General features: G+C 52.1%; 2 protein-coding genes across 2 annotated transcripts; both read right to left on the bottom strand.

Moving 5' to 3' along the window:
* Positions 1-1,189: 1,189 nt before the first annotated feature.
* Positions 1,190-6,130, bottom strand: KLK14 (kallikrein related peptidase 14). Its single transcript, XM_045077459.1, has 4 exons — positions 5,845-6,130; positions 4,813-4,984; positions 2,375-2,903; positions 1,190-1,785 (listed from the first exon to the last, which is right to left on the bottom strand). The coding sequence occupies exons 1-4, from the start codon at positions 5,882-5,884 to the stop codon at positions 1,633-1,635; spliced, it is 894 nt and encodes a 297-aa protein (XP_044933394.1). The 5' UTR covers positions 5,885-6,130; the 3' UTR covers positions 1,190-1,632.
* Positions 6,131-17,200: 11,070 nt separating this feature from the next.
* CTU1 (cytosolic thiouridylase subunit 1) lies at positions 17,201-23,304 on the bottom strand. Its single transcript, XM_004767774.3, has 3 exons — positions 23,230-23,304; positions 19,526-20,075; positions 17,201-17,897 (listed from the first exon to the last, which is right to left on the bottom strand). The coding sequence occupies exons 2-3, from the start codon at positions 20,031-20,033 to the stop codon at positions 17,323-17,325; spliced, it is 1,083 nt and encodes a 360-aa protein (XP_004767831.2). The 5' UTR covers positions 20,034-20,075; positions 23,230-23,304; the 3' UTR covers positions 17,201-17,322.
* Between the last annotated feature and the right edge of the window lie 3,086 nt (positions 23,305-26,390).

Here is a 26,390-nt window from a genome sequence, read left to right as displayed (position 1 = left end):
GTTCATATAATTTAATTTTTAATAATGGTTGTGTTTACCACCTGGCTCTCAAAATTCCTAAAGATTGGCCAATTGGCTCTTATGGGGGCTGGTATGAGCTGGTCCTGGCACTCTCTTCTTTACTTTACTTTTATTTTATTTTTTAAAGGTTTTATTTTTTTTAAGTAATCTCTACACCCAGCATGGGGGCTTGAACCTACAACCCCCAGATCAAGAGTTGTATGCTCCATAGACTGAGCCAGCCAGGTGCCCCTGTACTTTACTCTTAAATTATGTTTGTTGTTTCTTGTCTGTCACCTCCTGCTGGAGTCTAAGCTCAGTGAGGGGAAGCATTTATATTCATCTGGCTTGTTCAGAACTCAAATTCCAGAACTTAGAACAATGGCTGGTGTACTGTAGGGGCCCAAAAAATCATCTTTGGTGAATATAAGAAAGAGAATGAGATCCCTAACACAATGGCTTCATGTAAATTAGAAGCAATAGCTTGTGATGAGGCATGTTTTGCAATGATGCATGGTATTCAGGGCCATTTGTGTTGGTGCCTGTGGGGAGGGAGGGTACTGGAGTCAGGGATGACAGATGAAATAAAGAAATAAAATGAGAGCAGGTCTCTGCCAGGACTTGAACTCCAGAGGGTGATTAACTCAACTCTCTTCACCTGAGATCTGATTGGAAAAAAGAGAACCTTTTTATATGCATAGGGTTTTCCAAGAAATGGAGTGAATCTTTGCCCTCCCTACCATGGACATCAGCAGTCCCTGCTCACAGGACCCAGAGCTGAGGCTCAGGGAGGGCAGTCTTGCTCAGGGTCAGGCTGCAAGACTGGGTGTTTCCTTCTACCACACCAGACACTGTGGCTGGGGAATGCCCTCAGAGAGCAACATGCACCCCACTCAGCCTTCGTCAGGAACACAGTTCCTGGCTGGGCACCATGAAGCCACTGTAGGCATATTCATAGGATGAAGTAAATGAACCAATGAATGAAATTTAGGATTCTTCAGTTTTTATTATTAGTTATCTGGTTTTATTTTTATTTAATTTATTTATTTCTTTTTATAGATTTTATTTATCTATTGACAGAGAGAGAGTGAGAGAGAGAGGACAAGCAGGGGGAGTGGCAGAGGAGCCTGATGTGGGGCCCTGTCCCAGGACCCTGGGATGTGACCTGAGCCAAAGGCAGATGCCTAACCAACTGAGCCACCCAGGCGCCCCTGTTTATCTGGTTTTTAGATACACTAAGAGTTTTGAAAAGTGTGTTCTTTGGGGTATGGTGCAAGTTTTGTGCTTTCATGTTCCTATATCTGTACCTAAGGGTCCTTGAATGATGATATTGTGGGGGTGTGGAGAGAAATCCTGAAGGAACGTCTCTGGAAAGGAGAGTTCTGGGTCAGGAGTCCAGATCAAGAGGCTGGAGGCCAGGACTCCTGGGTCTGAGGGAGGAGGGGACTGGGGGTCAGGACTCTTGGGTCTGAGGGAGGAGGGGCTGGGGACTAGGACCCTGGGTCTGAGAGAAGGGGGCTGGGACTCTGGGTCTGAGGGAGGAGGGGGCTGGGGGCTGGGACCCCGGGGTCTTGGCGTAGAGAGAGCAATATCTGGGGAAGCAGATGCGCTGGTGTTCAGTTACACCAGCAATCATTTGCCCCGTATGGTTTTCCGGATCCAAGTTTGGTACTTGCACAGGTTGGTGTAGACTCCAGGATAGCCGGGAAGGGCGCAACGTTCCATCCCCCAGGACACAAGGCCCTGGAGCTGTCCTTTGCACACCAGGGGTCCCCCCGAATCACCCTAAAGGGGAGAGGCCGAAATGGAGACACCCATGGACAGATGGTCAGAGGCATGGGTGTGGAAAACCCAAGAGGCAAAGGTGAGGAAGGAGGTGGGCTGAGAGCCCTGGCAGGGCTCAGGAGATATCAGCCGGAAGCGTTGGGGTCACTGCCTTCCCTCTTCCCTGGTTCCTGCTGTCTCTGCCTCTTGGGGCTCACTATGCTGCTCTAGAAAACTGTATGCTTCTTTATCTCCCCGTCTCTGGAGCCACCTCTCAGGGATGGGCTAAGGTCTCTAGAGTCCCTGAGCACAGATTTCCCAGTGCCCACATGAAATAACAACAATGAGAGCACCACTGCTTTCCATGCACTACCACCTCATTCCACCATCTCCCCTAAGAGGTGCTACCCCCACCTGACAGATTAGTAAACTCAGGCACAGGGGATTAGGTCTATTATCCAAGGGTGTAAAACTATCAGGCAGCCCAGCTGTTACTATCTCTCTCAGTCTATGGGAGGCCCCTGCTGATTTTCATGCTCCCGAGATCCTTTGAAACCCAAGTCCCAGCCCCAAACAATCCCCCTCCCCCAGCTCTCCTCCTGGGCCTCACCTGACAGGAGTCCTTCCCACCTTGGGGGACACCTGCACAGACCATGCCAGCAGTGATGGCTTGGGAATAAGCCCGCCGACACTCCTGATCCGAGGAGATGTTGATGTTCACACACTGCAGGGAGTTGGGGTAACTGACTGGGGGGCACAGAAAGGTTACAAGTGAGTGTTCTACCTTCCAGCAGGACCAGGAGTCTGGGGACTGACCTCCTCCTCCCTCAGACCAAGGAGTCCAGGCCCCCCAGTCCTTCCTTCCCAGGATGTGGGAGTACTCACCAATGGGGCTAGATGTGGTGCCCCAGCCTGACACATGGCAGGGGGTTCCTGGGCTTGCGCAGGAGCTGGTTATGGTGATGGGCCTCACTGCCCTCCCCAGCCGAACGGGCCGCTCCAGCTGCAGCAGCATCAGGTCGTTATTGTGAGTCCGGGAGTTGTATTGGGGGTGTGGCACCTGACGAACCACACGTAGCACCTGCTGGGTGGCCTCCCAGTTCTTCAGGTTATGCTTGCCCAGGGCTACGTGAAGGATCCTAGTCCATAAACCCCAAAAGTTGCACTGCTCAGGATCTGACCTGGAGACCCCTCCCCATCCTCTGGCCCCATACTCTTCCCTGGTGATGAATTTTCCACAAGTCTGAACTGCTTATGGAGCATTTGATGGACTGCTGTGCTCTTCTTTCCCACAAACTGTGCATTCTCTCTTGGGCCAATCCTACCATACACCTTTTCCTCTTTTGAGCTATGCTCTGCTTTCTGGCTTGGGTATAAGGTGATAATTGTGAGTTCTTGGCTCAGTGTTGGGTTCTAGGCTCTGAATTCCAAGTGAGAGTCTGGGCTATGGCTCTAGGCTCTAAATCAGGATTGAAATGCTGGACTAGGCTCCAGGGAGGCTCCATCCTGGTCCCAGCCTGGCCCCTGGGTTCTAGGTATTTTGAACGTTTGAGTCTAAGCTAGGATCTGGGCTTTCTAGATTGCTAATGGATCATGGCATACTTCCTAGATATGGGTGTGAGCTTCTGGTGTTAGGATAGGCTGTGGGTTCTATTTTGAGCTCTGCATTATGGTTTGAGTCTGGGTTCTAGAATGTTGATTTGAGCTCTTAGTCTTAGGTAGTCTCAATTCTAGATTTAGCAATGGATTCTGGACATGGATACAAGCTTCAGTTTCTAAGTTGCTAGGTTGAGTTCTGGGTTCCTGCTTAAGTTTTGGTTTTTGACCTGGGTTTTAGGCAATGGCTTGAGCTCTGTGTTTGAGCTTAGGGTCCTAAACATCAGTCTGAGTTCTTGATTCTTGGCTAGGCTTTGTTTCAGATGGAATTACAGTTATGGTCTGGACTCTCGCTTCTAGACTCTAGTCCGAGCCCTTGACCTCAGGTTGAGCTCTGGCTTCTAGATGGAGCTCCAGAAACTTTGGATCCAAGTTTCTAGATGTTGCCTTGCATTCTGAGCTTTGCATTCTAGATTCTGCACTAGGTTTGGGGCTCTGGGTTCTACATCAGACTTTAGTTTATGGCATTAGATCTGGTTTATAGGCACTGGGTGGGCTCTTTCTTGGATCTGGGTTCTATGTTTAGGTCTAGACTCTTGGAAGGGCTCTGAGTTCTGTATGGGGCTTCAGATTATGGTCTTCAGTTGAACACTAGGTTGAAGTTTGGGTTCCAGCTGCTAAAAAAGAAGCTGTAGACTAGATTCTGAATTAAAAATTGCCTCTAGAATAGGTTCTGGGTCTGTCTGTTCTACATTCTGAGCTAATGTTCTAGCTGTAAACAAGGTTCTGGATTTATGGCTAGACTGCAGGTCTGGACTAGACTTTGAATTCTAAGTTTTGAGAGGTGTCCTGAGTTACTAAATGTAGACCATGCCCTAGACTGAACCACCAATCTGGAATGGGCTCCTAATCTTAGTCTCTACGTAGAGCTTGGCCTCTAGATAGATCTCCAGATTATATTAAGTACTACTTTCTGTGTGGGACTCTACACTGGCCTTTGGGTTCTAAACTGTCAATCTGCTTTCAGAATCTAAACCGAGGGGCACCTGGGTGTCTCATTCAGTTGAGTGTCAGACTTGTGGTTTGGCTGGGATTGTGACCTCAGGGTGGTGGGATTGAGCTCCGCCTTCAGTCCTGCTCTCAGTTTAGAGTCTGCTAGAGATTCTGTCTCTCCCTCTGCCTTTCCCCCTGCTTGCTCTCTCTCTCTCTCTAAATAAATAAATAAACAAATAAAATCTTAAAAAAGAAAAAAAGAATCTAAACCGAGTTCAAGATTTATGGCTGGATTCCATATTCTGAGCTGTGTTGGTAATTCTAGGCTCTTATCCAGACCCAAACCAGGCCCCAGCTACTACATTAGGTGCAACACAATGCTTGGGTTTCTTAGCTGAGCTCTGGGGCTCTAGACTCTGGAATTCACTTGGCACAAGAGTGGGAGAGGGGATTACTCACGGGCGTGCACAGTGAGCAGCAGTGATGGCCCACTTGCCTGATAGGAGGGCCCCTCCACAGAGGAAACGACGAAAGGGACCTGCCAGTAGTGCTGCCTGCCATGGCTGGGAGTTCTGGACGCATGTGTAACCACCAATTATCTTGTTCTCATCCCTTTGGCTCTGTGCCATGGCTAGGAACAGGCAGGGGTGGGGTGGGGAAAGCAGATGACCAAATGCTCTTCACCTCCCAACTCTCTAGGACGTCTGGGACCCACAAATCCCTTTTTACAACCTACACCCTAAACCACCCATCTCTATCTGCCCACGCAGTATGAGATCTGTGAGATATGCCAAATGTCGGCCGTTATCGGCCAACACCTCCCCCCTTCATCTCCACAGTACAGCCCTTGATCCCATGGCCACCTCATCCAGGGCTCTGACATATCTACTATGATTTTATTCTCCCATAAGTAGTTTATATCATCACTTCTCATAACGTGTCACAGTTCCCCCCATTAACCTTTCTTGAACACACTCAAGGAGCTCCCTGTCCTTTTTCCAGCCTTCACACTCTATATGGCCCTCCCAGGACCCACCGTCTTCCCACTGTCTTGCCCCACACCCACTCCATCTGCCAATCCTCACCCCGCCCCACCCTCCAACCCCCTACCATCACCCTTACTCCCATCACCACCAACAACATGCCATCTTTCCGTTAGTTTTGCAGCCTCCTTTTATATTTATTTATTTATTTATTTATTTATTGCAGCCTCCTTTTAAATAAAACCCAGACAGGACTGAACAGTTCTCCAGCAGTCCTCATTTATTTCTTCCCATCTCCTTCAACTCCGGTACCCTCATATCTCCTGATATCTCCACAACTCAGAACCCAGACCCCCTCCTAAAGGCTCCTCAGTCAAGACCCCCAAAACCACACCCATACCTTCTCACCAGGTCACCCCTGAGTACACTGGGTCCCTGAGAACCCTCCCCATCTCTTCTCAACATCTCCAGGAGACTGTCCTTACCTCAGACCCCACCGCTGTCTTACCTAGAGCCACGATCTGGAATGCTGTCAGCAGGAAGAACATTCTGGGGGCTGGGGGTTGGGTTCTGGCAAATGCAGAGAAGAAGTGAGAAAGAAGCAGGCTGCAAGAAAGCCAGAGTTTGAGGGACAGAGAGGACCTTACAAAGAGACCAAGACCTTTGGAGACATGGATGTACCTCTGTGTGTGGAGGACGTGGCGGTGGTGTCTTGCCTCCCTGTCACTCCGTGGAGGCCTTTTATCCTGGTCTGGGCAACTGGCCCTGCCTCCTGCCCTTCTCCTGACATTTTTTTTTATAGCCCGGTTCCTATTCCAGGGCTCCCTGTCCTATCTCCTCCCTCCCCTCTCTGGCCAGAGAAGCAGCCACAACATTAATGAGAACCCGCCCAGTGATGGTGTTTAATCTGGGAGGAACCTCAGGAGGGGGGACCCCAGGGCAAGGTGGACAGGATGGGGGTCTCACGGGAAGGTGCTGGGAGGGGTGGGGGACAGAGACACAGAGAAGTCTGGGAAATGAAAGAGAAGTCACATATGACCCAGAGATAGGGTCAGAGAAACACAGGCCAGAGAGAGGAGTCAGAGGGAGAGAGACTAGGGAAAGATGGGGAAGGGGAAGGAAGATGAATGTAGAAACAGGGACAGAGGAGGCAGATTCGGGGAAAGACAAGGGAACAGGGGAAGCCCAGAAACAGGTTCATGGAGAGGGCAGAGTGGGAAAGCAGAGGGTAGTTGGGGTGGGGGGGGGAACAGAGGAAAGAGGCTGGGGGGTGGGGGGCGGGAGGATGACAGGAATGGTGCAGACAAGTGCTGATACACTGTAGAGGAGGAAGAGGAAGATGAAGGACAAGGCAGAGGAGGGGGAGACAGGGAATGAAAGGTAACACAGGTGATGGGGACACAGACAGAGGAGACAGGCAAACATGGAAGGTGACAGTTGCCATGAGGAGGGAGGGAGAGGTGGGGCTGGGAACTGGCAGGAGACAGGACGGGCAGGAGGCACCTGGGACTGCCTTGTTCCCCTAGGCTTTTGTGGTTCTCACAGTCTTGGGAGTTTGGGGAGCAGGGGACCCAGCAGGGAGGAGGGGTTCAGTACAGAACTGGGGTCCTCCAGCTGAAGCTCTGCAGAGGGGCAGGGGCAGATTGGGGGACAGAGACAGAGAAGGAGACCCAGAGAGAGGAAGAGAGACAATGGTGAGGTGGAAGGGGCTCCAGGTGGCCAAGGAGGGGCTCTGAGTTCCAGGGACCCCTCCTAACTTGGGGCAAGGCCCACTCCCCTCAGCACCTCCCAGCCTCTTAAATTCCTTAATGACTGCAGTTTGTCCCTGGGCCTGAGCAGGGCACGGTGACTCAGGAGGCAACCTCTGCACTCTCCCTCTCCTGACACCCCAGCACCACCCCCCCATCCCCCACCCAGACTGGCTCCCAAACCACTTTCCTCCCTCTCTGCCTGGTCTGCTGCTTAGCCCCTGTCTCTGTCCCTGGGGACTCACTCCGAGCATTTGAACCCACACGCCCACCTCCCTGTGTGCATTTCTGTTTCCTGTGATCTGGTTCTGAGGAACTGAAGCTGTCAGTTCTGGCTCTGGCAAACCAGAAGGGTAGGATGCTGAACAGAAGGGAAGACACCCCCTAGGGCACAGGGGGCCTGGGAGGGGCTGTCTGCACCTGGGGACCCTCATGGTGACACGGATGTACGCATGACATAACCTTCCATGGAAACACCATGCAGGGGCACCTGGGTGGCTCGGTTCAACTGCCTTTGGCTCAGGGCTCAGATCATGACCCCAGGACCACAGGGAGCCTGCTTCTCCCTCTCCCTGCCTGCTGCTTGCCCTGCTTGTACTCTCTCTCTCTATCAAATAAATAAACAAAAATCCTTAAAAAAAAAAAAAAAAAAGAAAGAAAAAAAGAAAGACCCATGCACACATGCACATAGGCAAACTTATGCACAGAGACCTGGAACTAGACCTTAAGAGTCTGGCTACTGGCCCTCGGGGATTTCCTGGGACTGATACAGCCTGCAGGAATTTATCTATGACAACATCGCCACTGGGGGAAGCTGAGAGGAGTCCATGGGATTCTATCATTTGAACAATTTCTTACAGTCTGTAAGTATTTCTTTTTATTTTTCTCTCCATAATTTATTTCAAAATAAACATCAACAAAACAGAATTTCCGGGTAAAGGGAGCTCACCCCCTCCATCTGAGCATAAACTTTGATTTGATGGACTCAGGGGGATCCTCTGCTGAATTGAGAGGCTCTGGTAAGCATGAGGTCTCCCTCTGCCTAAAAAGAAGGCTCTGAGGGGCACCTGGGTGGCTCGGTCGGCTGCGCACCTGTCTTCAGCTCAGGTCATGATCCTGGGGGTCCTGGGATGGAGCCCTGGGTCGGGCTCCGTTCTCGGTGTGGTCTGCAGTTTGCAAACCCTCTCCTGTTTGTGCTCTCCATCTACTGACACCCCAGGTGTCTCTTGACACTCCCTTTGCCCCTCTGCCTGTTCAGGATCTCTCTCTCTCTCTCTCTCTCTCTCAAATAATAAATAAAATCTTTAAAAATTTTTAAGTAGAATAAAAAGAAGGCTCTGCTTAAGCAGAAGCCTTTAGTGAACCCAAGAGAGCCCTAGCGAAAGGCTGGCCCATGCACCCCAAGTATGCTCCCCTCCTTCTCACTCCCCAGCCCAGCCCCCGTCCTTGCATGCTCCACCAGGTTACTCAGCACCCTCCTGCCAGAATCCAAAACCTGGGCCGCCTGCTCACCACTCCACCCACCACCTTAGCAGTGTTGTTGGCTCTGACATGGGTGTGCAAAAGATATTCAATGAGTGAATGAACGAATGAACAAACAGATGTCCGGAGTCCTTGCCTTCAAGTTGCTCATGGTCTGGTGGGAAAGGCCAATGGAGCAATAGGAAACTTGGTCCAGGGTGATGTGCCCGTGAAAAGGAATATGGAAGGGCCTGATGAAACCCCAGGAGTGGGGAAGGGTTCCCGAAGGGCGGGCTGTCTCAGCTGGGGCCTGTGGTGGATGAGTAGGAGTTCGCCAGGGGGTTGGAGGGAGTGTAGGGTAGTGGTGGGGCGGGGGAGAGGGGAAGGGCTTGAGTAAAGACCTCCCGGCAGGAGGATGGTGACAGAGCTCAGAGGGTTGGAGGGAAAAGTGGCCAGGAGAAGCAGAAGCTCAAGGGCGATTCTGAGCAGGGGAGAGAAGAACCCTTAGGATCCTTGGTGGAGACCTATTTCTGGAGCTCAGGAAGGCTGTTTGGTTAGAGACAGCGGCGGGGCGTTATTAGCTCAAGTGGCAATGGAAGCCAGAGTGCCTGCAGCCCATGTAGGGAGACTGTATCGAGCGAGAGGACCAGGGACATCTGCCCAGGACCCTAAGGAAGACCCCGGTTTAGGGGGCAGGGTGCTGAGAAGGAGCAAGGGGAGAGCTAGAAAGAAGGCCAGGAAAGGGTGGTGTTGGGAACGTTGAGATAGTTTTCCAGGAAGGAAGAGACTTGGGAGTGGGACCCAGTTGGTCATCGGGGAGACTGGAAGGTTTTCATGGCTGGTGGGACTGGAAGGGGGGTTGGGGGGTTGGGGAGGAGGTGGTGAGTGAAGACAGCCCTTAGATGGGGCAGGTGCAAGAGGTGTGTAACCATCCCAGGTTGGTGAGGAGAGGGGAAGGACATAAATAGCTCCCATTTACTGAGGACTTGGCACAGCCAAGCGCTGTGCTATGTTCTTTTGTTTTTGTCCTTTAATGCTCAGAGCTTTTAAAAAATTGATTTGCGGGATGCCTGTCTAGCTCAGTTGGTGGAGTATGCGACTCTTGATCTCTGGGTAGTGAGTTTTGAGCCCCATGTTGGGTGTAGAGATTAAATTAAAAATAAAATCTTTAAAAATAAAAAAAAAATTGAGGGCTGCCTGGGTGGCTCAGTCCGTTAAGCAGCTGGCTCTTGATTTCAGCTCAGGTCATGATCTCAGGGTCCTGGGATGAGCCCCACGGACCCGGCTCTGTGCTCAGCAGGGAGTCTGCTTGAGGATTCTGTCTCTCCCTCTCTCTCTGTCCCTCCCCTGCTCGCTCTCTCTCTCAAATAAATACACTTTTAAAAGAAATACAAAAATTTTAAAAAATTTGATTTTCTTTTTTATTGTGGTAAAATATACATAACATAAAATTCACCACTTAAATAATTTCTAAGTGGACAGTTCAGTGGCCTGAGACCACATCCATCTCTGAAAGCTTCTGTCTTCCCCAGCCAGAGCTCTGTCTCTGTTCAGCACTTCCTCCCCATCCCCTCACCCCAGCCCCATCCCCTCACCCAGCCCTGCCCTCCACGCCCCCACCTCCATCTGCTTTCCACCTCCATGGATGTGACCACTGGCATTCCCTTACGGAAGTGGAATCACTCTGTGACTGGTTTATTTCCCTGAGCACAACGTCCTCAAAGTTCATGTTGTCGCGTGTGTTAGAATTTCCTTCCTTTCTAAGATGGAATCATCTTTCATTGAACATTTTGTTTTACCAAGAATGCTCTCGTGGGGGTTCACGTCTTTCCTTCTTCCTCCCTCCCTGTCTCCCTCTCCCTCCTGCCTTCCTTAACTCTCCTTTCTTCCATTCAACAACACAGAGTACCTACTGTGCAGGAGTCACAGTTCCGAGCCCTGAGGATATAACCTTGAACCAGACAGAAATCCCTGCCCTGCTGAAGCTTACATCCTGGAAGTGGGGGCAACCAAGAGAAAGTTAAATAAGTACGACACATAATATTTCAATTTATCAGTGCTATGAAAAATAGTAAGAAAGTAGGGAGTGGAGTAGGGTCAAGGAAGGCCCAACTGAGGTGCACTTTGGGCAAAGATAAAAAGGTACTTGGGGATCTCCAGGGGAAGACTATTCCAGACAGAAGGAGCAACAGTGCAAAGGTCCTGAGGTGTGTCTGGGGACCAGTGAGGAGGTCAGCATGGCTGGAGCAGAGTGTGTCATGGAAATTGTGGACCCTATGGGATAGGTGCTATCTTGTCCCCATTTTACAGATGGAGAAACTGAGGCAGAGAGGAGGTGGCTGGTCCAGGGTCAGCCAGCTGGTCAGTGTAAGAGGAAGTATGCAAACTCCAGGACTATAGGAATCTCCAATCCACTACCAGAATCTTCTATTGTCTTCCAAGGTGATTTGAGAGTCAATTCCATTTATACACGGATTTGGGTATCCAACATAGTTTTAGCACATTTTTCATAAATTAACTCACCAAACCCTTCCCATGGTTTCGTGAGAAGGACGCTCTTATTATCATCAATGTACAGATGAGGAAGAGAAGTTGCCCGCCCAAGTTTACACAACGCTGAGTGGTGGCCCTGTGATTCTATGATTTGAACCCAGGCGGAGAGCTCTTAAAAACCACAGGGAATGAGATGCCCAAGAACAAAGGGGCAGATGGTGCAACTGCCAGAGTGGTGGGATTAGCTCCAGACAGGAGGAAAGACGCCTCTTCCATTGTTCCAGGAAGGAAGGAGGAAAGGGCGGGTGAGGTTTCAGGTGGGGTGTGGGTCCTGTGGCAGGAAGAGGAGGGAGGGCCCTTGGGTTGGCTTCTGTTTCCTCCGGGAAGATTGATGCCAGCTCACCTCAAGGGGCATCTGGGCGGGTGGGGTTGGGGTGGTGAGGGCGGCGGAGAAGGTGCCCGGGTGAAGCTGGCAGTCAAGAATTTAAAGGGGCATCATTTGAGCAGTTGGACGATTTTGTTGTTTTTCTCCAGCAAAGAGGCACGTGTAGGACTGAGTGATGATGGGAGGAATGCTAAGACAAGGGAGTTGAGGACTCTAGGTTGGGGAAGGGGTGGACTGTGGGGTGTAGGAAGTGCAGACAGAGGGGCTTGGCAGAGGCTGCATGAGGGGGTCAGGGTGCCTTTGAGCCGGAAGAACAGGTACAGCAGAGCCACCCACAGCTCTGGGAGCACGGGAGGCTGTGGTCAGGGAGTGGGATGTGGGTTTTGTGGCTTCAGAGGTGGAGACTTTCTGGATGGAGATAGGGGCCAGGGTGCTGCCCTGGGAATGGGTGATGGGGGAAGTTGTCCCAGACCACATTTAGGCTGGGGGTGGGGTGCGGTTGCTGCAAAACCAGGGGGTTCTCTTCAACACTCCTGACCTTGTTGTCAGGGAATGCCCGTCTCCGTCTTCACTAAAAATAAACATCAGGCAGGTTGCCAAAGACCACGTAAACATCATCATGTTTAATCCCCACAGCAGCTTTATGAAGCTTAGATACTCTTACTAGCACCGTGTTACAGGGGAGGAAGTGGGATCTCAGACAAAAGTCACTCGTGCAATGGCATAGCGAGGCTTGGGACCTGGCTCATCCAACTGTTAAACGCCATGCTGCTCTGCCTTCAGATCTGGTTGTGTGCCATTGAGGGCAGGAAGTCCTCTGCTGGATCCCCAGCCCCTGGGACAGCCCAGCATACAATGAATGCTTGTGGAATGAGCACACAGACCCTCACCTCCGCCTTGTTGGGCCCCTGACCAGCTCTTGGCAATTTTTCTAGTACCTCCATGTGCCACATCTCTCTTCATCCCCCCATTGGCCTTGTGTAGTGCACACATAATCGCTCCCATTCTATAGATGGAGAAAACCCAGAGAAATGAGGTTAGTTGCCCAACTTTGCATGGTGAGCAAGGGGCGCAGCTGGGATTCAAACCTCAGCCAGTCTGACTCGATGCCCCTCTGCTGCTGATCTCACATGTCTGATTACCCAAACTTTCTGGGTAATCTCTCAGATGTCTCTGACTCAGCACCTGTATCTGCTACGTGCCAGGCAGCCTCTGTATGCACACCTGGGCACCCTTGATGCCAGGTCAACAGGCAGCAAACATTTCTGCCCCACCTCCCTCCATCTTTATTATCTCCCACTTATTTCTGTTTAAAAAGTGGGAGAAGATGGGTCCACCCCCACCATCCCCCTGGTCTTCCCCTTGTTGGTAAATGACACTATCCTTTTCCCTTTGCTCAGGTCAAAAGCCGGGAGTGGTCCTGGATCCCTCCCTCACTCCCACCTCCCACTTTGGCAATTCCTGTCACCTTAGCGCCAAAATAGTCGTGGAATCCACCCTCTTCCCTCCTGTCTTACCAAGCCACATTTATCTCTCACCCGGACAAGTACAGCAGCCTAACTAGTCTCACTGCTTCCACATTTGACCCCTGTTCCCACTTTCCCCCCACCCTGCCAAGTCCAAGTCCAAGCAGCCAACATGTTCCTAAAGTATAAAACAGCATCATGTTACAACCTGCTTAAAACCCATCTATGATTCCCTACTGCAAATGGAATAAAACCCAAATGCCTCCAAGGCATTCTGTCTGGCTTGTCCATCTCTCCAAGCTCATCACTCCATCATGCACCATGCCTCAGCTCCCTTGGACGTCCTTGATTTTCTCCGCATGGTAGTCGTTTTCCCAAAATAGGGTCTTTGTCTTTGCTGTTTCCTTTGCCTGAGACACCCTTCCTGCCACTGTGCCTATGATCACCTTGTCTGGAACAGACATTACCCTCTAGTTTCTACCTCAGCCCCTTCTTGGTTTCCTTTGTATGCTTTATTTCAATCTATAATTGCTTTATGTGTTTGCTTCCTTGTTTATTGTCTTTTTTGTTTTCTCTCTCTATGGCATTTATTACCATCAGATGTCCCTCACATCTTATTTACTTGCTTTCTTTTGGATTCTGTCTTCCATAACTTGAGTGTCATCTCTGACAGGGCAGGGGGTTTTGGCTTCCTTATCTGATCTGTGCCCTGGCACAAAGCAGGTACACAGTAAACATTTGTGGAATGAAGTAACATCTCTCTCACTTGAAACTGAGGCTTCATGAGGGCTGGAACCTTGTCTTGCAGGTTCACTGCTGAATCCCCTGAGACGAGTCTGCTACCTGACATGCAGTGAGGTGCTCTATAAACAGGCCCAAGGAGTGAGATTATCTCAAAGCCTCCTCTTCTCCAGGATCTCTGCTTCTACCAAAAAATCCACTTGCCTCCAGAATTCCCGACTCCCTCCAGATATCTGCTTCCTTCCAGAATCTCTGTACCCAATGCTTCTACCTCTTCAGACCTGACCCTAGACTCCAATTACCCAGGCTTGGGAGAGCACACACAGGGGGAAATGGGAAAGCCCATCTTTCTGAGACTGGGCTTTGAATCCCTAAGGGAAAGAAAGCTTCCAACTCTGGGGGATGAGGTTTCCGCATCATCAGCCTTGATCCTTTCACCAGATCCACAGCCATATGCAACAAGACTGAAGGATCCCTTGTGTTTATGTGGGGGCTGCAGTTTGCAAGGCCGAAGACCACAGCGAAAGTCCCACTCCATGATGATGACTAGGGCTCCCGTCTCAGCAACATCCCTACTCCACCCTCCGTGCTTACTATGGCTTTCTCCCTCAGCAAAAGACTGTCCCGTGTTTACTATGGCCATCTGCCTGAGTGGCAAACATCTTTATTTCTGTTCAGTCTGTTTAGGACGGACTTCTCTTGTACTGGGGTTCATGTGGGAGCTCTTACGCTTACAAAACACAGCCTAGAGTTTAGTAGGATTCCCAGCCCTTGGTGAGTGCTTCCTAAATAGCCCTCATATCCATTCCCACCATCCCACTCCCTTGCTGCTGCTCTGTTTTGGCTTCTCCCTGCAGTCTTCCTGGACATGGCCCCAGAAGGAGTTTTCTGGTACTCAGAGCTAGTCCTGTCTGCTCCGAACCCTTCCTAGGGCTGGTGTTAGCCCCAGCAGACAGCCCTCAGTGTGCAGCAGCTTTTCACTCTTCTCAGGGGCCCAGACTCCTGGGCTAGCTCCCCACCAGCCATCTTACCCTGGGAGCAGCCATTCCACACAGGTTCTAGGTGCTTCCTTACCTGCAGACCTCTGTACCTGCTGTTCTCTCAGCCTTGTCTCCCTCTCATTGCTTTCTGGTGCTCTCCCCCCCCCTCCCCCCTTAAGATTTTATTTATTTGAGAGAGTAAGAAAGAGAAAGAGCAGAGGGAGGAGCAGACTCCCTGCTGAGGCAGGGAGCCCAGTGTGGGGCTCCATCCCAGGACTCCGGGATCATGACCTCAGTTGATCCCGAGACTCTGGGATCATGACTTGAGTCAAAGGCAGACACTTAACCCACTGAGCCCTCCAGGTGCCCCACCTTGTGCTCATTCTTACTCACCTTCTGGGGCCCGGTTGAAACACTATGTCCTTCAGAAGGCATTCTATGACGCCGCATGCTGAGCTGGGCACCCCACCTCTGGGCTTCCCTGTGTCCTTGCTAACTCCCTAGTGTGGCATGTATCCCTCTGTGTCCATGCTTGCCTTCCCCACCAGATGGGGAGCCCATTGAGGGCAGGGACTGGAGCTGACTCAGCTGTTTCCCCACTGCTCCACGCAGGGCCTGGCCTCTGGGAGGCACCTGCAAAATGTTTGCTGTGTGAATAAAGGGATGATCATTATCACTCCTCTGCTCAAAACTCTGGCTTCTGTCTCAAAACCGAAGCTGAGCCTAAACCATCTGGTCCCTTTTAGCTCTCTCCTCCATTCCCCCTCCACCACTCTCCCGTTCCTCAGCGAGCAAGGCTCTTCCCACAAATCTGCAGAGCTCGCTGCCTCACCTTGAATAGGTCTTTGCTCAGTTATCACCTTCTCCTCAAGGCCTTCCTATCCAGCCCTCAGCTTTGTGCCTCTCAGCCTATCGATTACCGATGCTGTGTCTGGACCAGCCCTTGCAGTTCTCAGGTTTGCAAGATGCCCTCAACAATAACCATCAGGAAAGTTGAAAAAAAAAAAAAGTTTTTTTCTTTTTTTTTAAACTGGAGGCCATACAGCAACGTCACAATGGAGGGTGGGTGCACGAGTCTCTGGGGTTCTGCTTTTATTGGGGTCTGGGGGGTTACCTAGGGTTTCACAGGATTACTCTTCATGAATTTAAAACATGAGTGGGGAATTTAAAGCGTGGGAAGAGTAAAAACAAGCTGCAGGGTGATTTTGATTTATAGGAATCAACTAAGATCTCTAAAACAAAGAAGCCTGGGGGACGGGGAAGGCGGCCTGGCTCTTTATCTAGTCGTGTGGCTGGCAGTCTGTTTGCTGAGATAGCCATCTTTGAAGTGGATGCCTTGGCAAGCAAAACCTATGTCAAGCACTTGCATTACAAAAAAGAGAAAACCCAACCGTCAGGGCTTACACTACACCTACTTAAAGGTTGGCCTGTTTCCATCCCCTGATTTATTACCATCTGACATACTGTGTATTCAACTTATTTTTCTCCTCGCTTTTTTGGCCTCTCCCATTTGGGCAGGTGATTGTTCACTGCGGTCACGGCTAAAGTGCTCAATAAATATTTCCGGAGTGAAGAAATGCATGAACGCATAGGTCTTGAGGTCAAGGACGGTTTCCAGTGGGGCCTTAATATTTCTGCTAGATCGTACCTCTCGCCCTTGGCCCCTGGTTCAGACCAGGGAGACCAGGGAGTCGGTGGCGGCGGAGAGCAGAGCTCCCACCTGGACAGCGGAGAGAGACCTTTGCCAACAATGGCCACCTGATGTACAGGTGTGGGTACAGTGACCTCTTGTGGCCAAAGCCTAGGATAGCATCTTCCCAGCTCCTATGTGGGGCCCCAGGTCTCAAGTGAGGTCTGAACAGTGGTTGAATCTGAATGGAGACCGGCTTAAGTGTAACACACACACTGTATTTCAAAGGCTTAGTACAAAAAAAAAAATACTGTAAAATATCACAGTTTTAAAATAACAAGATAAAACTGTAATATCTGGGGTATTTAGGTCAAATATGTTTATTTGGGTCAAGTAAAATATATTATTAAAAGATCACCTGTTCCCCTGCCCTTTAAAAAATATGGCTCTTAGAAAACTTAAAGTTAACATTTGACGCACATTATATTTCTGTAGCGTAGTGCTGAACCACAGGCAAAATCTAAACACCCACCGACCACCTGGTGTGGAGGGACAAACTCCAGCGCGGCGACCTCAGGCCAGTCACCCAGCCCCAGGCTGCAGTCCCCGAGACTGTGGTGCGGATGAAATCAGACGGGGCAGCGCCCGCAGTGTGTAGAGCGCTCAGAGAAGCATCCTGATTTCCAGGCAGGAGAGAGCCCATGGAGAGAAGCGGTTTTGCTTATCCCGATACCGGCAAATATGTCACATAGTAGGTTTTGAAGAAGGGTTAGGACTCTCCTGAGCATGCCCAGAACCGGGCAGAGTACTAGGCAAGCAATCCCCCTATTCCTATTGGCTCCAGAAAGGAAAGTTGTTGAATTCTCTCCTGGTCTCCAGCCCCTCCTCCCTCAGACCCTAGAGTTCTTGCCTCAGTTCCACCTTCTCCAGCCCCCCCCCCCCCCCCCAGCGCTCCTCCCTCAGACCTCCGAGTCCTGGCCCCCAGCCCCCCAGGCCCTCCTCCCTCAGACCCAGGAGTCCAGGCCTCTAGCCTCTCCTCCCTTCTGCAGGGTCACCGGTGGCAGGGCCCAGGCGGAGAGGGTTTATTCGCAGCGCTCCTTACAGGCTGCCCCGCACTCCCCGGCGGCGGGGCCCGGCGCAGACCGGGGGTCGCTGGGCGGCGGGGGCGGCGGCCCTGGCGGTCCCTCCTCGTCGCGCCCCCCGCGGCCCTTGCCGATGGCCAGGCGGGGCCGGCCGCGCTGCAGGCCGTCCAGGAGGGCGCAGGCCTGGCAGAGCGAGCGGCTGGCCAGCGCCCCGCAGCGGGAGCAGGCGCCGGGCGGCGGGGGCCGCGCGGCCGGGGCCAGGGCCAGGCGCTCGGCCGAGTGCACCAGGTCCAGCGCCACCGACGGCCGCGCCGCCTCCAGGAGCTTCAGCAGGTCGCGCGCGTGGCCGCGGAAGGCCTCGGGCGCGTAGACGCACTCCTCGGAGAAGTAGTCGAGGCGGCGGAAGTGCGCATACAGCACCACCTCCTTCTGCGAGGCCAGCTGCAGGGGGCGGCAGCGCGGCAGGGCGCCCCCCTCGCCGCGTGAGCCCAGGCCCCCGCCCCGGGCCAGCCGCCCCGCGTCGCCCCGCAGGAAGTTCATGAGCACGGTCTCGGCCATGTCGTCGGCGTTGTGGCCTGGGGGAGAGAGGGGGAGCAGGTGAGGCGGAGGCGCCACCGTGGGGCAGCGGTGACCCAGCCAGACGGGGAGGGGCCTGGAGAGCTGCGCGGCGTGTGCGATCGGGCCATGGAGACCCCATCCCAAGGACCCAGAGAGAGACGGTGATGTGGAAAGTGGCAGAGTGGGTGACCGGGCCATGGAGACCTCACACCCAAGACACTATGCGGCAGCCAGGACCCAGAGAGATGCAGAAGGGGTGTGGGGAGCAGCAGGGAAGGGCCAGACAGGGCCACGGAGGCCCCTGGGCTCCATGGGCCAGCCAGGTGGAGGCTGGAGGTGGTCACTGTGAGAAACAAGAGGGGAACACACACGGGCTCCCAGGGGGCAACTTGGGGTGCCATTAGCCACCCTCTTATTACCAACCAGGCCCTGTGCTAGCTGCCTTTTCACGAAGGTAGTAAAAGTGCTTTGTGCTACAAATATTATTTCAGTCTCAGAAGTGTGTTTCCCATTGCACAGAAGTCAAAATGACATTAAACAGCAGAGATTCTCAAGTGAGTCTTGAGCCTCTGGGAATGCAGATTACTGCATTTAGAAAGACCAGGAAGGAGGTAAGGGAAGATTTACACAACAATCGCCATAAAAAACACAAGCTAAATCTCTACTAATTTGCATCTTGTTATCTTAAATGTGAGTCTGTATAACACAGATAGTAAAACACTGGTCTTCTCAGGGCTTTTCCAATAGGCCATACTAACCCTCCTCAGGGCCTTTGCATAAGCTGTTTCCTCTGCTCAGAACCCAACCCCTCTGTCCACCCTCCACTGCTTACTTGAATGGCCTTCAGGTCTTGCCTCACTCTGGAAATGCTTTCTAACCCCTACTTTTCTCCTTCCACAGGGTGTTCCTGCTATAAACTGGCAAAGTCTGTGCGATTTTCCTTAGTAGAGCTTCTCAGGTTTTAAATATGCATGTGAGAGAAGAGCAGGCACAGAGACTGTCTTGTGTGACATTTGCGTAAGGTCTACTATTTTCCAGTCTCTGGTCTAAGCGCCTCACACGTAAGTCATCTAATGCCCAACAACCCTGGGACCTGGATATTATTAATAACCCCATTTTACAGAGGAGGTAACTGAGGCTAGGTATTGCTCTGGGCTACCTGGCTTTGTAGCCTATTGTGTACCTGGTACACAATAAATGGTCAAGAATCACATGTGGAAGTAATGACGGGGAGAGGGTAAGGGTTATCAAAGAGGAGAGGCCGACAGAGAAAAGCAGTTCAAGGACTGGGGCGCTTCAGAATACAGTTGGTTTCTGATGGGCGGTACCACTTCACTGGCCTCCTTTTGTGAAAGCGGACACAAAGAGTGTCATTTTTTAAAAGGCAGGGTACCACAGCCCACGGGAGTACCCCTCCGCCCCTCTAGCTGCCAGTGTGACGGCAGTAACTCAAAAGCTTGCCGTGACAATATCCCGGCCCGCGAGCTATGCCCGTGTGCCTTCAGCGAGCACGCATATCCGCTTCTCCTTGTGGACATCCTCCACCCGGGGGGCACCCACAGCATCTCCCCACCAGATCTCGGGCCCGTGCACAGCCCCCTTTAGGTGCCGGCCCTCGCCCCTCCGCTGCCGTGCCTGCGCTCACCTGTGACGATGTGTGTGGCTCCCACAAGGCGCGCCCCTTCCTCCAGCGCGCGGCGCCGCAGCACCCCGCAGAAGGTGCAGCAGGCGCGGCTGCGGCCGGTGCCGGCCATGCTGCGGGCCACAGCGTCCATCGTCCAGCCCTCGAAGAGGTCTGCATAGGCCACGACGGTGAGCGGGAGGTCCCAGCGCGCGGCCTGGCGCCGCACGGCAGCCAGCGCCGCGTCCCGGTAGCCGCCGATGCCCTCATCCACCGCCACCAGGCGCAGCGAGACGCCCAGGCGCGGCGCTAGTTCGCGCAGCACGTGCGCTAGCACCGTGGAGTCCTTGCCGCCGGAGGCGCCCACGGCCACCACGGCGCCAGGTGGCAGCAGGCTGCCCGCCAGCACCGTGTGCAGCACCTCGGCCTCGAAGGCGGTGCAGAAGCAGGGCCCGCACAGCGCTTGGCCGGAGCGCGGGCGGCGGAGGGCTGCGCGGGCCGCGTGGCAAGAGAAGCACTGCGGGGCGGGCATCGCGGGGCGGGTTCCGGGTGGGCGGGGAGGAGCTGGCTTCTCCTGGTCAGGGAGACAGGGGAGGTGGGTTACATGTGGATGCTGGCTTGCAGGGTCGTTGCCTCCAGGGAGGCTGCCAGCTAGCTCTCCTGCCCAAATTGATCCAGGGCCAGGTATGTGCGGGTCTGGCTTCAGGAGGCTTCTAATGCACCCCATTGTGCACCAAGTGGAGAAGGAGCCTTAAAGAGCTGGTATGGGGTCGGCAATGGTGGTGGTGGGGGGGTTGATGGATAGGGGAAGACAAGCAAGTTACACTCAGAATTAGGTTGTGACCTGTTGGGGCGGATGGGGTCTGCATATTAAGCAGCAGTGTCAGTCTCCAGGGAGGCCATCCCTGTTAGAGCAGGAATCAGAGGGACAGGGTGGAGACCTTTGACCTGGACCCCCAGGTCTTTTTAGAGAGCCTGGAAGAGGTTAGCAACTCTGAGGATACAGGAGGGTTGGGGGATTGCAGCTCTGTTTTGGGGGACAAGGGAGAAATGGGAAAGACCAACTGGATTTCACTTTGGGCGGGGGGATACTGTCTCCAGGAGTGAGCCCCCATAGCATCCTATGCAGGGCAGGGTGATCACCAACTCCAGGGAGACACAGAGGCAGCATCGATCACATCTCCACGGGCACCAACTGGGGCTGATTCTGTTTCCTAGGCAGGGTGAATGGGCCTCCAGGATTGGACTCAATTTTGCTCCAGTGTCAGAATCTCCCACAAGTTTCTGTGGACTTACAAACAGGAACTGGCCCATCCTTGGCCCCCTTCTGTCCCCCTCCTCCTACCTCATCCCTCCCCAGCAGAAACTCCGATCCTCCAGCCACACCCTCCTTGGTGCCACATGCCTGGTAAACCCATAAATATCCACCAGGCTCAGTACCCCCTCCCCAAGCCACCACTGCCTTCAGCCTGGCCTGGTACAGGAGCCTCCGAGCAGGTCCCCCTGCTTCAAGGATTTGCCACAATATGTGGAGTGACCTTATGTGACACTTTGTTTACTGTCTGTGACTTCCTGAGGCAGGGCCCATGCCATTCAGATGTCTAATAGGCATCTCAAAACCCAGATTCCTGATTCTTCCTCCCACACTTGCTTCTCCTGCAGTAAAGAGCAGCCGAGCCTTTCACCTGCTCAGGCCAGAAGCCTCCGGATCCGGGACCCCGGCCTGCTCTTCTTCCACTACTCTTCTCACTTTCCCCGTGGGTGACTCCAAATTGCAATGTCGAGTCACAGCTGTTCCTCCACACGTCCCACCGATGCCCCAGAGACATCCTCAGACCCCAAACCCCAAATGCCCACATGGAAGACAAGTAAATCCCGTCTGACTATAGCTTCCGCACAGATCCAGAAGCCAACACTTCTTGTCATCTGTGTGGCGGCCACCCTAGCCTGAGCCACTGTCTCTTCTCACTTTGGGAAAAGCCAGTGGCCTCTGAGGCTCTCTGGGATCTGGCTCTCTTCTTCTCGGACCTCATCTCCCCCTCCTCGCTCACGCTGGTCTGTATTCTCAAATGCTCCAGGACACAACCTCCCACAAGGTCTTCGCACTGGCTCTTCCCTCTGCTCGGAGTACTTTTCCCTGTCTCTGAGCCAGCAAGTAGCCCTCAGGAGCCACCAGCCGTGCCCATCAGGTGCCTCTGTCCCAGCTGAGCAACAGCCCCTTGCAATTTTTTTTCCCTTTTGACTTTTGACTGGATCCTCCCTCTGCTCTCTGCAGAGTCTCCAGTCTCTTTTGGAGAGTCCCCTTCACGGTCCTCAGGTCCTTCCCAGCCCAGTCTCCCTGTAGGTGACTCTGATTTCTGATGTCCATCTGTCTGGTCCTCCAAATGCCCCACTGAGGATCCCGGTTAGGCTATCTCTCAGATCCCAAGTACCCACATTGGCCAGACTCCAATACCCCCCACCCCAAGGCAGAAATCTGTTCTTGCCCAGCCGTTGCCCGGCTCCTGACAGCACCATCACCTCCCACCCAGCTCCTCCACAGGACAGAACATCACATCACCTTGGATTCATCCCTCCTCTTGCACTAAATCTACAGTTACCCAGTTCTGGGAGTCTGTCTCATGGCAGGTGTTGAGTCTGTGGAGCTTGTCAGAGCCTCATAGGCCATGATATGGAATCTGAATTTTATTCACAGAGGGTTTTGAGCAGAAAAGGGATATGATCTGACCTAAGTTTTTGAAGAATGCCATTGACTGCTGTGTGGGGAACATACTTGAGGGGGCGAGAGCAGAGGCAGGGAGGCCAGGGAGGAGGCTATGGTAATAGCCAATGCGAGTCACAGGTGGCCCGGTGGGCATGGTGGCAGTGGGAGTGGGAAGGAAGGGTGGGACTCCAGACCTGTTTTGAAGGTAGAGTCCATAGGACTTGCTCAAGACCTGGATTATGGTGGAGGCTCAGCTGATGAGAAAAGATGAATGGAGACGATGTGGAGGTTTTGGTCAGAACCCTCAGGAGGATGATGGGGCCATTTTGTCAGGAGGGCCACCAGGAATTCCAACCGGGCAGTATCAGGTTTGAAATGCCCATTAAGCATCTTCCTGTGGAAGATTTTATGGATCCAGCCTGGGTCAGGCGCCCCCTCCAGGCTCAGAGAGCCCGTAGTATGCCTCCATCCCCTCCCGACCGCGACTCTACCTGTCTGTGGCAGACCTGACCCTTTGGGGCACTGAAGGGAGGGATTAGGTCTGCCTCATCCACCACCGTCTCTGTCCTCCCCCAACCCCTCGCTCACATTGGGCTTGGCACAGTGCCGCGCTCGATAAATAAATGTAGAATATGGGATTATAAATGCCCCCAGAAGAAGACACGCGGACCCCAGGGATGCTTCTGGACTGCAGCTTTGTCAGACGGATCATAGTGTGTGGCATCTTTCTACCAGAACAGACGTTCGAGGACACACTAGGGGCCTCCTGGTTGTACCCGATGCTGTGGAGATGGGCAGGGAGATGGTGGAAACCCCACCTGCGGGAAGGGATGTGTGGATAAGAGACCGGATGGACCACCATGTCCAACATGGGGATCCTGGCCAGAAGGCCTCTGGGACGGACACAGGAGTTAGGGAATCACGGGGGCTACTGTCACCACTCCCCGAGCCTCACAACTTCACATGCCATCGCAGTTTAGAGCAGGGGCCCATGGGCCCATCCGCTGTAGGAGGAACAACTTACCTGGACTCAACGCGGTACCAGGACGTCCAAACGGCCCCACACGCGGAAGTCTCTCACGGAAGTGGCTCCGGAGACTACGACTCCCAGAAGGCTTTGGGGGCTGTCTTGCCTACTGCTCCCAGAACCCCATGCGGCAACTCCTACGTACCTGAGGCTACTGGGCTAGCTGGGCCTACCACTCCCAGCAACTCTTGCGGCCTCTTCTACCGCTTGCTAGCGAGTACCGCCCGGTTTCCTTTATGTTCGTGCGTAGGGCTTGGGACTCCGCAACGCTGCGAGGTTTTTTGGTTTTGGGTTTTTCTGGTTGCTGTTGGTTGTGGGATTTTTTTTTTTTTTTTCCTGTAGCAGCGCGCTGTTACTGACACCGTGCAGGGCACTCGCAATACGAAGCAGCGGTTTGCGGATTACCTGCTTTTGTGGGATTATTATAGGCTCTATTAAAATTTTTAGAAAGATTTATTTGTCAGGGAGAGAGACCACAAGCAGGGGCAGTGGCAGGGAGAGGAAGAGGGAGAGGGAGAAACAGGCTCCCTGCTGAGCAAGGAGTCAGAGCTCGAGTGGATCGCAGGACCCCGGGGATCATGACTTGAGCCAAAGGCAGATGTTTAACCGCATGAACCACCCAGGCGCCCCTTACTATGGGGTTTATTTATTTAATCAATCATAGGCTTTAAAAGGTATTGTAGAGCATTGATTTCTACCCTCTGAGGTGGCATTGCAGGAGGGAATTGAAGGTGGGAGCTCAGTAGCTGCTCACCAGAGTGAAAGGAGGAGGTAGCGCATGCGCAGAGCAGAGTCCGAGGTTGGGGGCTCGCAGTGGGTCTCTGCTTGCCCTGTGCAGGTGGTAATGGTGCGCATAAGCATGTCGAATGGGGAGAGGGAGCAGTGTGTGTGAGCCGAGGTCTGTGTGCATGCTTAACGTGTTAGTGATTTGGTGGTGGTAGTGGTGCATGTGTGTGTCTGGGGCGGGGAGGGTTGTCTCTGGACTTGGTTCCTGTCTTTGGAAAGTGGGTGAAATTGAGATCCACAGAGCAGATTCCCCCCAGTGGACCGGGTAGTACACACTTCTTTTCACGAGGAGGTGGAGCTGAGGGTGGAGAGCAGATAAGAAAGAACTTGGCCAGACCAGGAGACCCAAGAGACTCTGACTTCCGAGACTGAGGGATTCAAAGGCTCAGACCCCAGAAACCCAGTAGTACCTAGGGCCAGTCATGGAGACTCAAGAGTTCTATTAACGCAGGGGCCTGGAGACCTAGACCCTCTAGACTGTGACTATTGAGAAATTCCACTAAAGATTATACCCAACAAAAGTGCATATTCATATCAAAGACATGTTTGTAGCCGCACTCTTTATAATATTTCCAGACTGGAAATAACCCAAATACCGTCTAATGTAGGAGGTTCCTGTAGTGTATGGCATATGCACACAATGAAATTCTTTCACCAGTGAAAATAAATGAATTGCTGTTGTGTGTGTGAGTGACTCTTACAATAAATGCTAAGCACAAGAAGCCAGACACTGGAAGAGCCCAACTGCATAAAAATAAAAAACAGAGAAAACTAATCAGTAATGATAGTCATTATAGTGGTTACTTTTCTAGGGTGGGGGCAGTGTCTAGGAATGGGTGTTGGTGGGGCTTCTTTATCTAGGTGGTTGTTCCAAGAATGTCATCATCATATGAAAATTGATCAACCTTATCTTTATAATCTGAATGGTTTTCTCTATGTATGTTTCTCTTCAATGTCTTTTGCTTCAAGAACAACATAAGGGAAGGGGTGTCTGGGTGGATCAGTGGGTTAAAGCCTCTGCCTTTGGCTCAGGTCATGATCTCGGGGTCCTGGGATCGAGCCCCGAATCGGGCTCTTTGCTCAGCAGGGAGCCTGCTTCCCCCCTCTCTTTCTCTGCCTCTCTGCCTACTTGTGATCTCTGTATGTCAAATAAATAAATAAAATCCTTATATTAAAAAAAAAAAAAGAACAACATAAGGGAAGGGGTGCCTGGACGGCTCAGTGGGTTAAGCATGGGACTCTTGGTTTCAGCTCAGGTCATGATCCCATGGGTCTGTGGGATGGAGGCCCACCATGTTGGCCTCTGTGCTCAGCAGGGAGTCTTCTTGAAAGATTCTCATCCTCTCTCTAAAAATAAATCAATATTTTTTAATAAAAATTTTTATTTTTTGTTATTTTTAGTAACAATGTAAGTGGATATTTCACTCAAATATATGCAAATTAATTTAAAAATTCAGATGACATATAAAAATTATAAGAAAAATATAATTTACTGAAATGGTCTCAAGAAGAAATGAAAACCCCGAATAGCCATGTATCCATAAAGGAATTGATTCAGTAGGAAACATCTTTTTCCAGGGGGGAGAAATTCACTGGCAGGTTCTGAATGTGCAAGGCAGAAATAATAGCAGTTTTTCATAAATCTTTCCAATAGGAAAGACACATCAGCCAGTATGGCTTTTAGAAGTCTTTTGCTTTCTCCAGGCTTCATCGAGTCCTGCAGAGCAGGAAAGTAGGCTGGTCTCCAAGAAGCTCTCCATCTCTGGCAACTGTGGGTCTGAAGTTGCACTATTGCATACAATTACTATCCTTTTCATGTCCCAGTGTCAGTCCTCTGATGGAGGGGCTAGCCTTTGGGGCCTTGTCTTCCCACCATTCAAGAGTTCCCTATACACTATACAGTTTTAAACTAAAAATATGGTTCCTATATTATACCAGACTTGTTGCCTTCCCCCCCCCCCCTAAATTTGTACTTTTAATGGTCTGCATTCCACAAGCATTTATTTATCACCCACTGTGGGCAAAGCCACCCACAGGCAAAGGCTCCTGTGATTGAGGGCCTGCATTTTGTGAAAGGAATTCATATCAACAGCGGGAGTAGATGATCAGTGGCCTCAAACTGTCAGCTCCACTCCAGCTGCCCCTCCAACCTACCCTCCCCAGGGTAGCCAGAGAGAACATCTGGGAACCCAAATCTCTCTATTTCACTCCCTGACTCTAGCTTTACACCGTTAGTGGCTTCGATTTCTCATGAAAGTAATGAGAAAGTAGGAAATATGGCCCATTAGATCTGACGTAGTCTGTCTGTCCCCCTTTTGACTGTATTAGGTGAGTTCTCCAGAGAAACAGAACCAAACAGAGATTTACTATGA

The sequence above is a fragment of the Mustela putorius genome, unplaced genomic scaffold, assembly GCF_011764305.1.
Source record: "Mustela putorius furo isolate JIRA1106 unplaced genomic scaffold, ASM1176430v1.1 tig00000196_pilon_pilon_pilon, whole genome shotgun sequence".
Classification (NCBI taxonomy): Eukaryota; Metazoa; Chordata; class Mammalia; order Carnivora; family Mustelidae; genus Mustela; species Mustela putorius.
The sequence above is the reverse complement of the archived record's forward strand: the minus strand, read 5'-3'. Positions and strand labels throughout refer to the sequence as shown.